Genomic DNA, 17,581 nt, shown 5'->3' on the forward strand with positions numbered 1-17,581 from the left:
AATTCCACGTTCATCATTCACTAGACAATATGTTTTCCACTCAACAAACCACGAGAAGGAAACTCAAAAGCATTAGAGCGGAACAGTAACAATAAGAAAGCCTGCAATACAAGGGCAAACAGTACAAATAAATTCATTCATACCTGTAGTAAAAGAAGAAAACTATTTAGGAAAGATAAGTGTACATATTATATGATAAAAACTGGGCCTACCTAATTTGTAATGTAAGGCAAAAATAAGTTTTAAGGGTAGGTTGGGAGCTGTATATGGAAACAAAATATAGACTTTAAACAAGACATGAAACTACTACATACTATAATAAGAGTAACAGGGGAGAACCATATATGTAATTGGAACACCGATTTCAACAAAAGGCAAGAAAATGTATATTAACAAAGACGTTATAACATGTGTAGTCCGGAGCTATACCCCTAGAATAAATGAAATAAAGGTAAATACATATTAAATGCTTTTGGGGCGGGTACCGGATAGGTTGGAAGTAGCATCTAAACAGGAAAATATAAGAGAAGCATATATTATAATAAATTCTCAAACAGGACGCCAGAATCATGGTGCAAATATGACAGGTTAATACCCATAAATATGACAAATTAATACCCATACACTCAGAAAAGGAACATAGTAAATAAAATAAACCCGAATGCGATGGCAGGAAGCTTTTGTGGCTAAACAGGTGAAAGGGAAAAAAAAAACAAATTAAAACATGTGATTCTTACACCAAGAACTTCCAATGATACAGCATAAAACATACATACTAGTCAGTGACTGAAATGATATGTCTAAATGATGACAAACAGAACAGCTGCAGCATTAGAAGGAAAGAGAAGGTTGGGTTATAAAGAACCAACAGGAAATAACTGAAGAAGTGAAGCAACGCTGTATTGTCATGGCACGCAGCCATCATCTTCTCAACAGGAAAGGTAAAACCTATTTTATATACATATCTATTAAGGTAAAAGCAAAGAGATGCTTCTATATAGTATATAATACTTCTATTGTCATATAAGTTATACTAGTAAAAAAGGCCCGTTTCTGACACAAATGAAACGGGCGCTAGCAAGGTTTTCCTCGGAGTGTGTATGTTTGGGAGAGTGTATGTGAGAGTGACTGTTTGACAGTCAGAGTGAAAGTGTGATTGTGTGAGAGAGAGCGTGAGTCTGGGTGTGAGTGTGTTTGTGAGAGAGTGTGTGTGTGAGAATGAGAGTGTGTGCAAGTGTGTATGTGAGACACAGTGTGAGTGAGAGTGTGTATGTGTGGGCGAGAGAGAGAGTGTGTGTGAGACACAGATTCTCTGTTTGAGTGAGTGTATGAGACCAAGCGAGTGTGTGAGTGACTGTGTGGCACATAGAGAGTGAATGTGATACAGTGTGAGACAGAGTGTGTGAGAGTGAGAGTCAGAAAGACATTGTATATGAGAGAGAGGGTGTGAGCCGTGGCCTCCCAATCCATGGCCATCTGTCCCCTGCCCCCTCCATTCATCCTTTTCCAGCAATTCCCCTCTGTCCCTGAGCCCTGCCCTCCCAATCCATGGCCATCCATGTTTGTCTGTCACCTGCCCCCTCCATTCATCCCTATCCAGCATTTTCCCTCTCTGCCTGAGGCCTGCCCTGCAATCCATATCCATCCATGCCCATCTGTCCCCTCCATTCATCCCTATGCAGCAATTCCCCTCTCCCTGAGTCCTGCCCTTCCAATCCATGCCCATCCATGCTACTCTGTCACCTGGCCCCTCCATTTTTCCCTATCCAGCATTTCCCCTCTCTGCCTGAGGCCTGCTCTGCAATCCATATCCATCCATGCCCATCTGTCCCCTCCATTCATCCCTATCCAGCAATTCCCCTCTCCCTGAGTCCTGCCCTTCCAATCCATGCCCATCCATGCTCATCTGTCACCTGGCCCCTCCATTTTTCCCTATCCAGCATTTCCCCTCTCTGCCTGAGGCCTGCTCTGCAATCCATATCCATCCATGCCCATCTGTCCCCTCCATTCATCCCTATCCAGCAATTCCCCTCTCCCTGAGTCCTGCCCTTCCAATCCATGCCCATCCATGCTCCTCTGTCACCTGGCCCCTCCATTTTTCCCTATCCAGCATTTCCCCTCTCTGCCTGAGGCCTGCTCTGCAATCCATATCCATCCATGCCCATCTGTCCCCTCCATTCATCCCTATCCAGCAATTCCCCTCTCCCTGAGTCCTGCCCTTCCAATCCATGCCCATCCATGCTCATCTGTCACCTGGCCCCTCCATTTTTCCCTATCCAGCATTTCCCCTCTCTGCCTGAGGCCTGCTCTGCAATCCATATCCATCCATGCCCATCTGTCCCCTCCATTCATCCCTATCCAGCAATTCCCCTCTCCCTGAGTCCTGCCCTTCCAATCCATGCCCATCCATGCTCCTCTGTCCCCTGCCCCCTCCATTCATCCATTTCCAGTAATTCCCCTCTCTCCCTGTGCCCTGCCCTCCTAATCCATACCCATCCATGCTCCTCTGTCCCATGCCGCCTCCATTCATCCTTTTCCAGCAAGTCCCCTCTCGCCCTTCCATGACCCCCCCCCTCGCATCCATGCTAATCTCTCTCCCATGTCCCAGCCTGGCCCGCCCTCTTCCCCCCCGTCCCCCCCCCCTTTGCATCCATGCCACTCTCTCTCCCATGTCCCAGCCTGGCCCGCCCTCTTCTCCCCCCCCCCCCTTCGCATCCATGCCCCCCCCCTTCGCATCCATGCCTCGCATCCATGCCCCCCCCTTCGCATCCATGCCCCCCCCCCCCTTCGCATCCATGCATCCCTTTTTTTTTTTTTTATTCTTTTTAACTTTACCTCCGTGGCGGTTCGTGCAGCGAAGCGTCAGGGAAGGAGGCGGCGATCCCGACGTCTAGCTTTCCCTTCGCTGTGTTCCGCCTTGTTTTGAAGGCGGAACACAGCGAAGGGAAGGCTAGACGTCGGGAGCGCCGCCTCCTTCCCTGACGTTTCGCTTCTGGATTTGTTTGTTTTGTCGCGAGGGCGGGGCAGAGACGGCTGGCTGGCTTGAAGGCTTCACACTACGAATCCACGAACCCTTCAGCCTCAGCCTGGGAGTGACGTCAGATGGCTTCAAGGCTTCAGGCTTCAAGGCTTCAAGGCTTCAGGCTTCAGGCTTCAAGGCTTCAGGCTTCAAGGCTTCACAGAACGTTGACTTCAGAACGTTGAGGGTGCGTTTTATTATATTAGACAAGGGGTTATCTAGCTCTTAATGTAACAAAAATCCATTGTAATTTCCTGTGACTTTCTGTGTTGGATCCTAGTTCATATCAAACTTGTTATAAAGACTTACACAATTTAACTCTTTATAGAACCATATTATTTAAAAGTGATTGTCATTCTCAGGACGTGGAAATATTCATCAGGAAATATTATAACCTAGCTCATTATTACAAGTGTTTAAAATAAGCCAGTCCAGGCTGTATGCAGTCGGAGGACGAAAACCACAACGCAAGCGAGGAAGTGCAGTATTTCCTGTAGATAACATTATAATATAGTCAGGCTCACCGATGATTAAAAAGTATTAAAAAGCATCCTGAAAAAAACTAACACGATAGTACGGTGCAGGGGCTGTACCCACTTGAAAAATAGAATGTAAGGGAGAAATTGAAATCAGGCTGACAGACTGGCAATAGATTCAGTGAAACAGGAAATAAGCACCGGAAACTGTTGCCAAGCAATAATGAGCATCTTAGAAACAGTCTGTACAGGAGTACAACAGGAAAAAAGTTTACGCCCAAGCGAGAAAAGGGGAAGTGAAAAAAATGTCGCAGTAAAAAAAAAGAAAGGGACTACACAGGAGAAATAGAGATAAGATTTAGTATCGTGAACTCCTGTATTAATCAAACCTTTGAAACTTCATAACCACATTGTGGAACACGATAAGATCTACCAAACTGTCTCTTGCAGCATAAAACAAACAAAAAAAAAAAACCCTGTCTCTGAGTTTTAACGAAACCGGGCAACAGATTAGATTGCCAAATAAAGCATCTTAATTCTGAAAGTCTCAGAAACAGTTTTAGAAAGCAAAAATAAAACAGCAGTTTATAAATTCAGCCAAAAATTATGCTATGCAATGAAAGTTAAACCTGGAAGTTCAGCTAAAAGTGGCTACAGGGAACAGAGACGGAATACAGACCGGGACTTCTCAAGCGGAGATTTATAATATCATGAAAGTTTCAGACGGGGGTTTCCAAAACAGGCAGGCATAAAAAGAAGTGTGGTTTAAACCTGACAGGAAGGAAATGGGGGGCAGTAACAGAAAGATAAGGAAGTAAGACTTACTACGCAGTTTTAAATGTGAAGCCAACGTACAACTAGAAAGAAGATTTAAACTATAAATCGTGCACAAAAACACATCAGGACAGTTTCTCACAGGGATGGGCAGAAATCAATATTGGCCAGAAACAGAATCAGAGAGGTTTGAGTACAGCACGGAGGAAATAAGCACAGATCTCAGGGAGGGCAGGGAATTCAGCTCGAAATACAGAGTACAGGGCAGGACGTTATTAGAGAAAAAACAGAAGTGTATAGGCGAGAGTGAGCATCTGAGGGAGCAGGAACAGAGGGGGCAAGCCTGTCAGTGTTGAGGCATAAGACAGAAACCACACAAACCAGAATGATTGGAAGGGAGAGATAGAAGATTATAGAGAACTACCTTGAGTATCACAGACCAGAGTAGGACCACAATCAAAACGGCCAGGGATGGAGAAGAACATAACGAGAATGAACATAAGAGGAAGAGGGACAGGAGAACAGGGAGAAAAGAACTGAGTATACGAAAGGACGGACAGAATTCACTGACTGCGATAGGAAAGTATAACGGAAGGGAAATTGACGGTGGCTTAACCACAGGAAGGAGTGAAAGCCTAGAGAGAGAAAGCAGAATGCTGTAATAAGGGGTATGAAACACCGGGGAGGAAATTCTGGATCTCTATGAGGGACAGCAATCAATTGGAAGATAAAACAACAGAATTTTAGTCAAGAACTATAAGTAACCCCACTTTGACAAAAATTCTGGTGGCGTGTTCAAATCGAACGGAGGGTCACCAATGTTGAGAATTTAGGGGTCCCAAGCCCCCCCCAAGAAGGCTAGAGTGACCTTAATCTGACTCCATCTCTAAATAACGCTAGTACTGGTCTAAGGAAAAGATACCAGCCTTATGACAAACTGGATTTAGGTTACAAGTTATACAATGCCGCGAAAGATAGCCTGATGTAGCAAAAGCATTTATACTTACAGCCTTTCATCATTAAGTGAAGCCCACAAATCATCATTTGGAATGAGGAGTTTATTTGCCAAGGTATAAGTCAAATCAGTGATTGACAACAGGCATGTACAATCAATTAATTATAGGAATATAATAAGCTGCAAACAGGTGTTAATTATTTGCTAATGTTTTATAATTTCTTTTACCAATTAGAGGTTTTACAAGGGAAAGCAATTAGGTAATTTGTTAATTCTGCTGGACACATTGGTTTCCCTTGGAGAGAGAGTGCCAACCCTTTTCTCTCTAACTCAAACCAGGAAATACCCTGATTTTTATAAGTGCCCTCAGGATATGGATAATATGACAGTAGATATACCTGATTGGATCTATGCTAATGTCATGGTTGTCACTGATTGGCTCATGCTAATGAGTAGCTTCTATCTTGCTACGCCTTCTCTGCTCACAGGAAAGTCTCCCTCCTCTCTTGGACAGCTAGTTCCCTATTTTCTCTGCACCTGCTATGACTCACTCATTTCTCAACTTGTTTTTCTAACTTACATTAGAGAAAATTCCACTTTGTAACAGATAAGGGCTTCCATTTGTGCTGAAATCCTCTATTTTGTTTCCATATCTATTAACTTAACTTTTAGGCCTCAATCCAGGCTACAAACTAGGCCATACTTTTCCAGTAAGCTCCCAGTTATGTCAGCCATCAGATTTCTGACTCAGCCAAGGTCTGTAATAGCCTGAGCTCTATGACTGGGCCCACCACCATTCCAGTGGGGGGGTCTCTGGCTGTACCATAATTATACATTATGTACTTATGTACATGGTATGTGATAATGGAAGGAATCAAACGAGCATATGGCAAGCAGAGAACAGGTGATTAGTTGTGATCAACTGCTACTCCCCTGGCCAACAAACCTTAAAATTCCTGTTTCTCTTGAAACGTCATTTGTAAGTCTCTTGAAAACCACTTTAGACAAAAATGGGAGTGTAAAGAACAGAAATGTGCCAACTTACAAATGCAAGGGTCCATTTCACGGTAAGCTGTGTTGTAGAAAATCTTTAGCATCGTATCTATGTTAGTTGAATGTTCTAATGGATGCTTATTAGGTGACAGCATGGGAGAGATGGAGGGAAGGCTTAGGAGTGGGGTTGTTTTACACCTCTAAAATGTGGGTTTAACTGGTATGGGGGGTTCTGCCTGTCTCTAGTGCACTTTAAAAAAATAATTAAAAAAAACCCTGTTTCTCCTTTCCTCTAAGGTCTCCAAGGTATACATGTTCAGGTCAGCAAGTCTCTCCTCATACGGTTTGCAACGCAAATTCCATACCATTTTTGTAGCTTTTCTTTGCACCGCTTCCAGTCTTTTTACATCTTTAGCAAGATGCGGCCTCCAAAACTGAACACAATACTCCAAGTAGGGCCTCACCAACGACTTGTAGAGGGGCATCAACACCTCCTTTCTTCTGCTGGTTATGCCCCTCTCTATGCAGCCTAGCATCCTTCTGGCCACGGCCGTCGCCTTGTCGCATTGTTTCTTCACCTTTTGATCCTCAGGCGGGAGTTCATGTGGGTAGGACAGACATTTACATGCTTATTTTATAGAATATTATGAGACACACATTTATCTCCAGCACTTTGCCATCATTATTTATATCGGCTGTATAGCTGGTGTAAGTGATCGTGTCTGCGCACAACAGTGGCGTAGCCAGAAGTCAATTTTTGGGTGGGCCAACAGGTTGGATGGGTGGGCACTAGACAGTGGTATGCTGGTAAATGTTTAACAACAGGCTCTCTCCCCGGTCCACCTCTGCGCCCGTCCACCCCCCCCAACCCCCCCCCCCCCCCCCCCCGTCCACCTCCCCTTAAAAATTGCAGAGCTGGCTATAGCCGGGGAGAGAGCCTGGGGGGGGCAATGCATTACTGTCTCCAGGAAAAAAAAATTAAATGATCCCAGGTTCCAATTTAATTCATGTTTAATGTGGGATAAAATGCCATAATTAAGTAAATAAATATAAACTTTTAATGTTGAGCACCTGATTCTCAAAGTGGACATATTCCAAACACTATAATGAAAATAAAATGATTTTTTTCTACCTTTGTTGTCTGGTGACTGTTTTTCTGATCATGCTGGCCCAGTATCCGATTCTGCTGCTATCTGTCCTCTTAACTCCGTTTCCAGGGCTTCCTTTCCATTTATTTCTTTACTTTCCTCCTTTCTTCTTCATTTCTTGCTCTATATCCATAAGTAAAAGCTGGGTCCTCTGCAGACTTGACTGTCTAGTGGATCCAGCTTCTGCCTATTTTCTTCATCCATGTGCAGTTTTTCTCCTCTCTTCCTTTTCCCTCATCTCCTTCCTCATTCTTCCATCCCCTCCATCCATGTCCAGCATTTCTTCTCTCTCCCTTCCCTCTCATCCATCCATGTCCAGCAACCCTCCTCTCCCCTTCCCTCCATCCAGCAACCCTCCTCTCCCCTTCTTCCACCATGTCCAGCAACCCTCCTCTCCCCTTCCCTCCATCCAGCAACCCTCCTCTCCCCTTCTTCCACCAAGTGCAGCAACCCTCCTCTCCTGTCTGCCCTGTTTCCTTCCGCCCCCCCATACCTTTAAATATTATAGTTTTGCTGGAGTCGCGGGCAGCCGGCATTGAAGACATCGGCAGGCTTACGCCGGTTCCAGCAGCCTTCCCTTCCCTCGTTGCAAGTCGGATGATGGCTCCGCCCTCTTCTGACGTATTTCCTGTTTCTACGAGGGCGGAGCCATCATCCGACTTGCAACGAGGGAAGGGAAGGCTGCTGGAACCGGCGTAAGCCTGCCGATGTCTTCAATGCCGGCTGCCCGCGACTCCAGCAAAACTGTAATATTTAAAGGTACGGCGGGCGGGGCAGTGGCGGGCTGGGGAGGCAGATGCGGGATCGGAGCTCAGCCTGCTCCCTCCGCTCCGCTGCCTCCACTGCTGGGTGGGCCTGAAACAAAACTGGGTGGGCCTGGGCCCACCCAGGCCCACCCGTGGCTACGCCCCTGGCGCACAAATGCGCAGGGCTGGCTTTAGGGGGTGGCAAACAGGACAATTGCCCTGGGCCCCCATTCCACAGGGGGCCCCAGTGTGCTTCAAGCTGAGGGAGACATAGCTTGCAGGTAGGTTTTGGGGGCCCCTTCCCAGTTCTTGCCCTGGGCCTCTTCATGTCTACCACCGGCCCTGCAAATGTGCACATGGGTCGGCATCCTTATCATAATATACAATGTGGAAACACAACTTGTACTCAAACCTGGAGTGAAACACTCAATATTCACAATGAACCAAGTATCAGTGGTGTAGCCAAGGATGGGCCCAGGCCAACCCTCTTTGAGCTCAGGCCTATCCAGTGGCAGTACATCTATGATGTGGCTGGCAGACATTCTTCCCAAGCCCCACCAGCCGAAAACTCCCAACAACTGTCCCTCCTGCATACTACTACTACTACTACTTACCATTTCTATAGCGCTACAAGGCATACGCAGCGCTGTACACCATACACAAAAGACAGTCCCTGCTCAAAGAGCTTACAATCTAGATAAGACAGGTAAACGGACAGAACAATTAAGGGGTAAGGGAATAAAGAGGTGAGGAAAAAGGACAGGGTAAGTGAGTTAGGAGTCAAAAGCAGTGGTAAAGAGGTAGCAAGTAGGAACTGATACATGCTGTAGGGCCAGCATGAGCAGTGTGTATTAGTTGCTGCTCGCTGCAGGTGAAAATCTATTTAAAAGGTATGCGGGGGGTGGGGGGGGAATGTTTGAGAGACCATATGGTATGCAGGCAAGAGAGGAAGAGACCAATTCACTTGTTGGACAAGGCGGAGTTCTTCTGCCCACCCATCTTGGGCACAGGCCCACCCAAAATTGGGTGTCTGGCTACGCCCTTGCCAAGTATATAAACACAGATTCAAATTTGTGACCATGTAACACACAAGGAAAAAGACCTCAAACACCAGACAGCTGGGACCCCCATGTCTTTACTAGGATTATGAATACTATCAGTGGCGGTGGGCGCTGTTCCCTCTATGCTGGGTGGGATTCCTCCAACTGCATTTCTGCCAGTAGGGGGCAGTGCTTCAGTATTGTGTCTTCCATCACTAAGGATAGGAAGGCTCCCTGGAGTCCTGCAGAGCTTGCCTGTCTCTCACTACTGAAAATGCGATAATGAAACAGCGCTCTCTACAGGCAGGGCTATAGGCGGAGCTTAGAGGGAACAGCGGCGGTGTGGTAGCAGCAAAGTCCACTTCCGCCCCTAGCGATTGCCATTCCAAAATGGCTGCTGACACCTGCGTACCTGCTGGCTCCTCCCCAGTGCCACTCCTTGTAGCACCTCTGACCTGCCCACTTTTTTGTTTGGCAGTCAAAACCAATATTCAGTGGCACTGCCTGATTAAGTAATTCAATCAGGCAGGAGCCTTTCCCGCCTGCTTAAATCGCATATCGGATGATAGTTTCCCAGCAATAAATATTGTTCTCAATTCTATAGGAAGACAACAGTTTGGGTCCTTAGAGAAAGGAGATATTGATGGCTGTGTTGAATAATTCTGGTAAGGGCTTGAACAGGCCCAGCCTAGATTTAGAGGGGCATTTTCGATATGACGTACAAATCCCATTTTGGATGTTTTGCAACAAATGTCCAAAAATCCAGTGCCAGACATGGTCTTTTTTGAACCAGAAAAACACCTACTTTTTTTGGTTCAAAAATCACCCTATTTTAGACGTTTTTGTGCTCAGTGTACATTTCTTTTAGGGCCATTTTCAAACAAAAAACAAGCCATAGGGATGTCTGAGGGCCAGTAGTCTTACTAGACTGGCCACACAGACTTCCCAGCAGAGCAGTGGGACAGCCTAGGGGGCACAGTGGACTTCACATAAAAGGTCTCAGGTACACATCACATCATAACCATATGCTCATATTAGCCCTCTCCTCAAATCACTTCATTGGCTCCCTATCCGTTTTCGCATATAGTTTGAACTCCTCTTATTGACTTACAAGTGCATTCACTCTGCAGCTCCTCAGTATCTCTCCCTACACTCCTCCCTGGGAACTCTGTTCATTAGGTAAATCTCTCTTATCTACACCCTTCTTCTCTACCGCTAACTCCAGACTCCGTTCCTTTTATCTTGGTGCACCATATGCCTGGAATAGACTTCTTGAGCTGGTATGTCAAGCTCCATCTCTGGCTGTCTTCAAATCTAGGCTAAAAGCCCACATTTTTGATGCTGCTTTTAACTCCTAACCCTTACTCACTTGTTCAGTGCCCATGTTTTATCATTTCCACCTTAGTAATTCCCTTATCCCTTATTTGTCTTGTTTGTCTGGCCTAATTAGATTGTAAGCTCTATCGAGCAGGGACTGTCTTTTCTTGTCCAGTGTACAGCACTATAGAAATGATAAGTAGTAGTAGTAGGTATTTGTGATTTTTGGGGGGCACTGCACCAACCACTAGGCTACTCCAGGGACTTGCTTGCTGCTCTAAGAGGAATGGCCAACATATCTGAGATGTCATAGAGCCCGGTATGTATGGTCACTTTTACCTCTTGGTGGGGATGGGGTCAGGGACCATTGGGGGATTAAGGGGGGTCATGCCTTTATCCCTTCAGCTATCATCTCGTCAGTTTGGGCACCTTTTTGGCATTTAGTTGTTATTGGATTTGATATACCGCCTTTCTATGGGTACAACCAAAATGGTTTACATATACTATATCCAGGTACTTTTTCTGTCCCCAGTGGGCTCACAATCTTAATTTTGTACTTGGAGCAATGGAGGAATAAGTGACTTGCCCAGGGTCACAGGGAGCTGCAGTGGGAATTGAACCCAGCTTCCCTGGTTCTTAGCCCACTGCGCTAACCATTAGGCTACTTCTCCACTCCTGGAGTGGAGGAGGTCTAGACAAAAACATTCTATTTTTTGCCCTGGACATTTTTGCAGAAAAAAGTGCAAATCATAAGCCTGCCCTAGTCCCACCCGAAATATGCCTCCAACATGCCCCCTTAAGATTTAGATGAACTACATAGAAAAATGTCTTAAAAATGAGTTTCAAAATAGCAATTTGGACATTTTTACCAAAAAAAAAAAATCTATCTGCCGCTTTGTGACATTTTTTTGGACATTTTTCTGTTTTGAAAATGAGGCCCCTTAGAATGAAAAGCTAGAACATTCCATACTTTTAGCAGGATTTAACCTGATGTGTTGGTTACTCCTCCACTACTTCCTACAGAATCTATACAGAGAGGATCCTCTAGTGGCATGTCACAAAGGCAGACGGTGATATTACTAAAACAGGTCTTCCACATGCAAACAACCGATTGCTTTTGTAATAACTGCATAATATTCCCACTGTTTCCTGTTCTCTTTCTTTCTTTTTACAGCTCTATGCTGTTGGCGGTTTTGACGGCTTTCAGAGGTTGTCCACAGTAGAGTGTTATGATTTCTTTTCTAACAACTGGACGTTCATCCCTCCCATGTTGGAAGGTGTGAGCTCAGCGGCAGTGGTGGCCTGTATGAACAAAGTCTACGTGATCGGAGGTGCTTTGGATGACTACGCAAACACAGACAAGGTAGGGTTTTTTTTTTTTTTGAGATATGGTGACCAGAATTGAACCCAATACTTGAACTACAAATAGTTGTCTTCTTCACCTCCAAACCTTGGTGCCCTTGAATAAAATTACCTTTTTTACAGTAGCAAAGATTAGGTGAGAGTTTTTTTTGGTCACTTATCATAAACAAGGACTTTGACGCAAGATTCTAAGCCATTCTAGTCTCTGAGATCTAGTCTTTTAGAAATGTGTCTTCATTATAATATTTTATAACCGGTAGTTGTGTTTATCAAAGGTCCAGTGCTTTGACCCTAAAGAAAACAAGTGGACATTTGTGGCTTCAGCTCCTTTCTGTCAGAGGTGCATTAATGGCGTATCTCTGGACAACACCATTTACGTTACGGGAGGGCTGTTGAACAAAATCTTCAGTTACAGTCCCAGTGAGGACATCTGGATGGAAGTTGCCACACTTCCTGGGCTTCTGGTAAGGAACGTTGCCTGATCCATCAATATTTCTTGAATGATGCTAGGTAAGAAACCTTTGAAAATCTAGATGTAAGAGTGAGATCTATACTGGTCAAGAAAAGAGATCTGAGCACTGGACATTTGCATGATATTGAGCTTATATACTCAACAACCCCGTTGAGATTCTCTCTTCTGTGTGCAGTACATCAGTTCAGGTGTTAATCCGCTGCCAAAGCAACACTGATGCAGAAACCCACTGAAGGCAAAGTGGGTTGTCCTTTTCTTGTTCTACGAATGGCCCTCTGGTGTTTTGTAATTGCAAAAAAAGTGAGATCAATGTGGTTTTGAGCATAGGTGGTCGGTGGCTAAAGGGGGCGGGGTTAGGGGTGGGGCCAGGGGTGGAGCTTAAATCCATAATTGTCTGATAACACACAGAAAAAAGAAATAAAAGTCACAATTAATACCTTTTATTAAATTTAGATATTAGATATGTATCATATGTCAAAGAATAAAGTGGTTGCTCAAAGCATATACTAACCACAATCGCTGAACTGCAAAACACTATGCACAACTTTGTGCAAAAACACACTCAGAACCTTACTGTACCATAAATATTACACTGGGCAGAACCTAATACACCAAAATACCACCCATACAGAAAATGCAGACCGTCAACAATATGAAACAAGGGATCATATCATCACAATTCTCATGTAGAGCCACAAAACACCCTAATTCATGTCTAATGTGGGATAAAATGCCATAAATAAGTAAATAAATATAAACTTTTAATGTTGAGCACCTGATTCTCAAAGTGGACATATTCCAAACACTATAATGAAAATAAAATGATCTTTCAGATACTTTTAAAACTTATTTTTAGCACTTTTAAAATTTCAGGGGTCAGTGCAAGTGTCTTTGGTATGAAGTGCTCATGTGCAGGAATTCAGCCTAGTTAAATATCTCCATGGCAACCCAGGACAAGTCCAGCCAACCCCCCCTGCTCTGCTCTCCCAGCAGGTAATCAAATTACAACTGGTTACAAAAGGCTAGAGATGGCTTTCACTGCAGCCTGCTGCTATTTAAACCCCCCCAGAGCAGCGGGACTGGCTGGAGAACTACTACTACTACTATTTAGCATTTCTATAGAAACAGCTGATCCATCCTGCTGTGGCTAGGGAGGCATAGCCTCCCCAAGCCTCTTATACCGGGCGGGCGCCTATGGTTTTGAGAGCTCATGAACAGTAACACATCAGTATAAGGTTTACGTTGAGTCAAGAAGTCCTGGAAAAGCAATCAATCCAGTACTAGAGTTTTGCTATATCCCCAGGAAGCCCTAGGATGGATATAATTAAAGACTCCTTGTAGTCAGAAAAGCTGTGGTTTCCATAGATGTTACAGGTGGGAAGAGATGATTAAATGATGGTACAGAGCTTTTCAATCTATATTCCGGTTCCTGCATCCAATCCTTGGTTACGATAGTTTTTCTCCAGAAATCAGTCTGCGAGAACATTGTCCCCATCAGGATCATTTTTGGAGGTATAAAAAGACAGACAAAGGCCCCCACAAGAGTGGGGCCATACGATGACTCCAGGTCATTGAGGACAGAGAACAGCCAGTTCTGCTTTTACTTCCATTAAATGCACTGGAAGTAAAACCTGGACTGGCTCTGTTTGTCAGTCCTGTTTGGACCTGGAGCCATCTGGTAACCCCTGAGATGCCACAAATGTGGAACCTTTTTTATTCATAGTGGTTGCAGGTGGGGATCTTTCATGGAAGACTGGAATGAGTGCTGCTGTCTCTTATTCCAGTACGTTTTTGTTCGGGTTTTGTTTTGTTAAGGCTGTTTCACACTTCAAGCCATTCTCTTGCCCACCCTCTTAGGATTTTTTTAAAAATTAAAATAATTTAAACATTGACTCCCCTGTTTATTAAGCTGTGCAGCAATGCCGACATCTCATTCAAAGTGAATTGGCTTTTTCGGCATTAGCACACTGACAACTGCTGGTGCGGCTTAGTAAAGAGGGGGTGGGTGGGTAAATATGTATTGCAAAGGACTGAAATACAAAACAATTTATGCATCCCGCTTCTCCTACTTAAGCGCACAACTATGGAATGGACTCCCAAAAGCTGTGAAAATAATCCATGACCATCTAAACTTCAGGAAGTCAGTAAAAACCACCCTCTTCAAAAAGGCTTACCCCACCGATCCAACGTAAATCCCCACACCCAGCAACACAACACAACCAATGATCGTACTGGACAATATACAACCTTCATCCCTTCCATCCTCATGTTGCCTGATACACACCTACCTCACTTCGACCACAATATAACCTGTATTTGTTATCAACCGACTAGCGAACGCCTGTACGGTACTATGTAAGCCACATTGAGCCTGCAAATAGGTGGGAAAATGTGGGTTACAAATGTAACAAATGAAAACATACATCATAGTGGAAAAAATAATGTTCTTCATTTATTGAAGCATCTTTGCATCATCCTGATGCTTGGTGTTGTTGTTCTTGAGGAAGCCTTTGGTTTTCTTTTGTTTTGAAAAATGAATGTTCTGCATTTGTCTTTTCAAAACGTTTATTGCACGCAAGCTTTTTTACACCGAGCACACTGACGTCCGCAGCTGTCTGCCTCCAAATAAGGACTCTCTGGCTGTTAAGACGTCTCATCGTTGAATTTGGAGACGCGCTTTTTTGTTTTGTTTTCCCACTCTGCAGCGTGTCCTCATTTATGCCTCTTGGCAGTAAACAAATGTTAGATGAAAACGTTTCACAATATGACAAAGCATTAGAAAAAAACCCCACCCACTCTCAAAGTATTTACATAGAATATAATAGAAACAAAAGGTGAAAAAACATAAAAAACAACCTCCAAAAGAGTAAACATACAAAAAACAATATGTCACTGCAAACTGCGAGAAAACACCATGATTGACGTAGACAAACGCTTTCACGCACGAAAGGTAGCACAGGCGATGTGAACAGCAAAGAGGCTGGTATAACAAAAGTACTGGGTTTTAAAAGCAGATTTGTGACACTTTACTGCACTCCAGCACCGTACGGCACAATTTTATGATAGACGCCTATTGTGCGTGCCTATGACACGGTGCTGTTATTTGTAGCCTAGTGGTTAGTGCAGTGGACTTTGATCCTGGGGAACTGAGTTTGATTCCCACTGCAGCTCCTTGTGACTCTGGGCAAGTCACTTAACCCTCCATTGCCCCGGGTACAAAATAAGTACCTGAATATATGTAAACCGCTTTGAATGTAGTTGCAAAAACCTCAGAAAGGCGGTATTATAAGACCCATTCCCCTTTCCTCCTTTCCCTTATGACATCACAGTATCAGAAGTGAGCCAAGTATCGGGCAGTTAAGCCATTGTGACATCACTGATGAGGTTGGCTCTTATTGGTGGAATGAGTGGAGGAGTAGCCTAGTGGTTAGTGCAGCGGACTTTGATCCTGGGGAACTGAGTTCAATTCCCACTGCAGCTCCTTGTGACTCTGGGCAAGTCACTTAACCCTCCATTGCCCCGGGTACAAAATAAGTACCTGAATATATTTAACCGCTTTGAATGTAGTTGCAAAAACCTCAGAAAGGTGGTATTATAAGACCCATTCCCCTTTCCTCCTTTCCCTTATGACATCACAGTATCAGAAGTGAGCCAAGTATCGGGCAGTTAAGCCATTGTGACATCACTGATGAGGTTGGCTCTTATTGGTGGAATGAGTGGAGGAGTAGCCTAGTGGTTAGTGCAGCGGACTTTGATCCTGGGGAACTGAGTTCAATTCCCACTGCAGCTCCTTGTGACTCTGGGCAAGTCACTTAACCCGCCATTGCCCCTGGTACAAAATAAGTACCTGAATATATGTAAACCACTTTGAATATACTACTACTACTTATCATTTCTAAAGCGCTACTAGACATACGCAGCGCTGTACACTTCAACATGAAGAGACAGTCCCTGCTCGACAGAGCTTACAATCTAATTAGGACAGAAAAACAGGACAAACAAGAGATAAGGGAATATTAAAGTGAGGATGATAAAATAAGAGTTAGAAGTTAAAAGCAGCATCAAAAAGGTGGGCTTTTAGCTTAGATTTGAAGACGGCCATAGATGGAGCTTGACTTACAGGCTACGCCCCTGCCACACATACCTTTCAAATAGCAGATTTTCACCGACAGCGAGCACCAACTAATACACACTGCTCATGTTGGCCCCACAGCCTTCCTTCTGATGCAACTTCCTTTTTCCTCATAGGCGGGAATACATCAGAGGGAAGGCTTTGGGGCCGGTGTGAACGTAGTACGTATCAGTCGCTGCTCGCTACAGGCAAAGATCTTCTATTTACAAGGAATGCAGGAGAGACAGTTGTTGGGAGTTTTTGGCTGGTGGGGCTTGAGGATCCCTGCCAGCCACATCTTAGATGTGCTGCTACACCACTGGGTGTAACATTTTGATTACTGTTATATTTTTGTACATTTTTTTGCAGGAAAGTTCTGGTGTGACAGTGTGTGGAGGAAAAGTCTACATCTTGGGTGGAAGGGATGAGAATGGAGAAGGCACAGATAAAGCTTTCACCCTTGATCCCATGACTGGGAAATTGGAGGACGAGCCCCCGTTACAGCGCTGCACCAGTTACCATGGCTGTGTCACCGTCCTTCACAATTCCAACAGATGATGCATCCCACAGAGTCGTCAATTACTACAGTGCCATCCCCCAGCAGCCTTAACCCCAATCCCTTACTCAGGATGTTTGCTGAAGCTGAGCCGATATTAACATCAGGAAGTGATCTTTCACACCACTGATCCTTCCTTTCATAACTGTTTTAAATCTACCTCCATGTTTATTGTAGAGAGAGAAACGGTAGTCTGATTGCTCTGTTGTGGCAGTGTGATCCTTTCTGTAATTCAAACTGGCCACCAAGATAGGTGGAAGTAGGGTCATGGCAACAGGTGTGTTCCTGGCGAGAGGCTTATTTTCAAACATAATAGGGATTATTCTCATTTTTTTGAAAAACTGCTCATTCTGAGCTGATGGAAATACTGTCTCAACTCTACCTCCCTCTTGCCTGACCATTCTAGAAGCCTTCACAGGGTTCTAAAAACTTAGATTATAGGGTTATCGTAGGATACAGATCTTCACATTTTCTAATATTGCTATGCTGCAGCTGAATGTCTGGAGGATTGCTGAATTCGCTGCAGAGCTACGGAGATAATTGTTGCTTATGGCTGAGGGTGGTGAAGACTTTTTTCACGAATCGCTCATATTGGCTTCTCCAGTTTGACCT

The 17,581-nt window shown here is 44.5% G+C and overlaps 1 protein-coding gene across 1 annotated transcript in view; it reads left to right on the plus strand.

Annotated features, from left to right (window-relative positions):
• KLHL35 (kelch like family member 35) overlaps positions 1 to 16,971 on the plus strand; it is a 37,432-nt gene extending 20,461 nt beyond the window's left edge. Inside the window, exons 4-6 of the mRNA XM_030200043.1 lie at positions 11,643 to 11,831; positions 12,106 to 12,294; positions 16,783 to 16,971. Coding sequence (XP_030055903.1) covers positions 11,643 to 11,831; positions 12,106 to 12,294; positions 16,783 to 16,971 — 567 coding nt within the window. The remainder of the gene's footprint in view (positions 1 to 11,642; positions 11,832 to 12,105; positions 12,295 to 16,782) is intronic.
• The last annotated feature ends 610 nt before the right edge of the window (positions 16,972 to 17,581 follow it).

This window comes from Microcaecilia unicolor, chromosome 4 (genome assembly GCF_901765095.1).
Source record: "Microcaecilia unicolor chromosome 4, aMicUni1.1, whole genome shotgun sequence".
In the NCBI taxonomy this organism is placed as follows: Eukaryota; Metazoa; Chordata; class Amphibia; order Gymnophiona; family Siphonopidae; genus Microcaecilia; species Microcaecilia unicolor.